Below are 2,597 nucleotides of genomic sequence, written 5' to 3'. Positions count from 1 at the left end.
CTTAGTTTCGGAGTAATAAATTTGTGAAAATTGGCCATATCCGAAGCGCACCGCGGCGCGCCATATGAACCTTCCCGGTAACTGTACTTCCAACCAGTGCAGTTGGCTTCGTGAGTTAAGTGCTTGCTTCATAATTCATAAGATCCAAGTTCGCTCCCGGAGGTGTGCATTAATTTTTTTTTTTAATGAGTGTTTTTACTTATTTTTATTTATTTTTATGATATTGATATAGTATGCCAATTTTTGAAATAGAAAATTTAATTTAATATCACATTCTAAACATTAATTTAAATTTAATTTTAAGGGAATTTTAATTCAAGTAATAATATTTGAAATAATAAATAAGTAATAATAATAATATATAAGTTATTTGTAATCGATAACATATAAAGGCAACGTATCTAAATTTTCAAATTGTTTAAATTTAAAACCGGTAAAAGAAGCGGATACAAAATGATAAATGAACGAAAGGTTTTTAATCCCCTTGCAGGTATGTAGTCGGTTATAAAGCCGAAATTCTTTCATGTTTTGTCATCCCCGTTACGTAGTGACGACTGTTAAGGTGCAGTTACATGCAAGCGTCGAGCATCGAGTTGCGCAGAAGGTTATTGCACGCCGTACTGCCAACCATGCGATGTGTACTTTTTTCGACAAGTGAAAAACTTCATCCGAAGAATCCAAAATTCTGTTGAAGTTTTACAACAAAACCGGCAGCTCTCTTCGCGAGAAGACGCAATAAAGATTCATTCTTTAATTCATTCACAATTATCATCGGGAGCTTTTACAGATATGATCAAGTATGCTTGGTTTGCATCAAAATTAATTCCTGAAAGAAATGTGTTTCGAAACGTCAACGAAATATGTTTTCCTCCGGACTTATGGAAAAATAAATGTGTATGTGATACTCCTTCATTTATTCATTGTGCAAACTGTAGAAAATTTATATGCTTTAAATGTTTTTATGATGTTTATCATCCAAGTAATTGTTCCGCATCGAAATAATTTAATTTTGTAATAAATCCGCGATACTTAAATAATTGAATTTTGTAATAAAAATATTCACATTCACATTTCAGATGTTTGTTTATTCTTCTTCTTCTACGATTATTTTAAAAACTAGAAATTTAAAATACTGTTAATATTATTTCCAATTAAATTTTAAATTTAAACAATTTGAAAATTTAGATACGTTGCCTTTATATGTTATCCATTATAAATAACTTATATATTATTATTATTACTTATTTATTATTTCAAATATTATTACTTGAATTAAAATTCCCTTAAAATTAAATTTAAATTAATGTTTAGAATGTGTTAATTAAATTCAATTTTCTATTTCAAAAATTTGCATACTATATCAATATCATCAGAATAAATAAAAATAAATAAAAACACTCATTAAAAGAAAAAAAATTAATGAACACCTTCGGGAGCGAACTTGGATCTTACGAATTATGAAGCAAGCACCTAACTCACGAAGCCAACTGCACTGGTTAAAGGTACAGTTATCGGGAAGACTCATATGGCGCGCCGCGGTGCGCTTCGGATATGGCCAATTTTCACAAATTTATTACTCCGAAACTAAGACCTCTATTCTATCTAATCTATTCTATCAAACGCCAGGACACGTATCTTTTTTTTTTTCATCTCCAGAATAATTAAAAAAATTGGGGTCGAAATCCCAGGATGAGTCACCTGGTCCTCCCCTTGTCAAATCAATAGTCAATTGGCTGAATTAAAACATATTTGTCCAAATCAATTATTAAGTTAAGAAAAATTTAATTTATATTTTTTTTATTATAAATTACCTTATAGTTTTAAAGAGATAGTGTTGTTACTTCTGAAGAGCGAATCGTTCCTGCAAAATATAAGCACGGTGTTGACTAGTTAAAATCGGATCAAGGACAGTCGCAATGCAATTTATACGTCTTTTGAATCTTTCCCTATCTCGTGCCATTTCTTCCCACGGGCCTTTACGAGCTGCTCGGTACGCATAATCCCATTGAACCATGATATGTACGATTGGCATTAAATTAAACTTCACCTGAAATAAGAATTCCAGTTTTAGAATTTGCTGCTCGGTTAATTGTTGATCATGGTTTATACAGTTTGTCAAGAAAGAACAAGATTGGCATAAATTTGGCTTAATTTCGGTTAATCTTTCATTGCACTTATTCGGCTGAAGAACGTTAGTGCTTTCGTATGAACAAAATGCCGCGCTTGTTTTTTAATAAGTTACATTTAAGTAAAATTTAAATTTACGGTAATACTGCATTTTAACAGAGCCTCCAATGACCTTGATCTTGACATATGTTATAGAGGTCATTTTCCTGAGTAACCTTTAAAAGGTTCTAACTGTCGCTTGTTGTTTATTAAAAAGTTATTAACAAAAAAATTTTTATTAATACCATGTAATTTTGCGACATTGCATAAACTGATATGTACACGCACCGGCGTTAATGCCGTCCGAATATCCGTGTGACTCGCACACGATAACGCGTCACTCATACACTGCTGCGTGTAGGTGAGCCATGAGCAGCACGGAGTGGCGGAGAGAGCTAGCGGTATACGATCGTCGGACGCTTGGAGAGGGA

At 32.4% G+C, this 2,597-nt stretch overlaps 1 protein-coding gene across 4 annotated transcripts in view; it reads right to left on the bottom strand.

Annotated features, from left to right (window-relative positions):
* The window catches only part of LOC116846821, a 151,992-nt gene that overhangs the window by 79,726 nt on the left and 69,669 nt on the right, over positions 1 to 2,597 (bottom strand). For all 4 annotated transcript variants that reach the window (XM_032821151.1, XM_032821149.1, XM_032821150.1 and 1 more), the window contains exon 4: positions 1,812 to 2,047. In XM_032821151.1, the coding sequence (XP_032677042.1) occupies positions 1,838 to 2,047 (210 nt within the window). In that variant the 3' untranslated portion in view covers positions 1,812 to 1,837. The remainder of the gene's footprint in view (positions 1 to 1,811; positions 2,048 to 2,597) is intronic.

The sequence above is a fragment of the Odontomachus brunneus genome, unplaced genomic scaffold, assembly GCF_010583005.1.
Source record: "Odontomachus brunneus isolate Ranch 3 - 2012 unplaced genomic scaffold, Obru_v1 Obru_scaffold_070, whole genome shotgun sequence".
NCBI lineage: Eukaryota > Metazoa > Arthropoda > Insecta > Hymenoptera > Formicidae > Odontomachus > Odontomachus brunneus.
The sequence above is the reverse complement of the archived record's forward strand: the minus strand, read 5'-3'. Positions and strand labels throughout refer to the sequence as shown.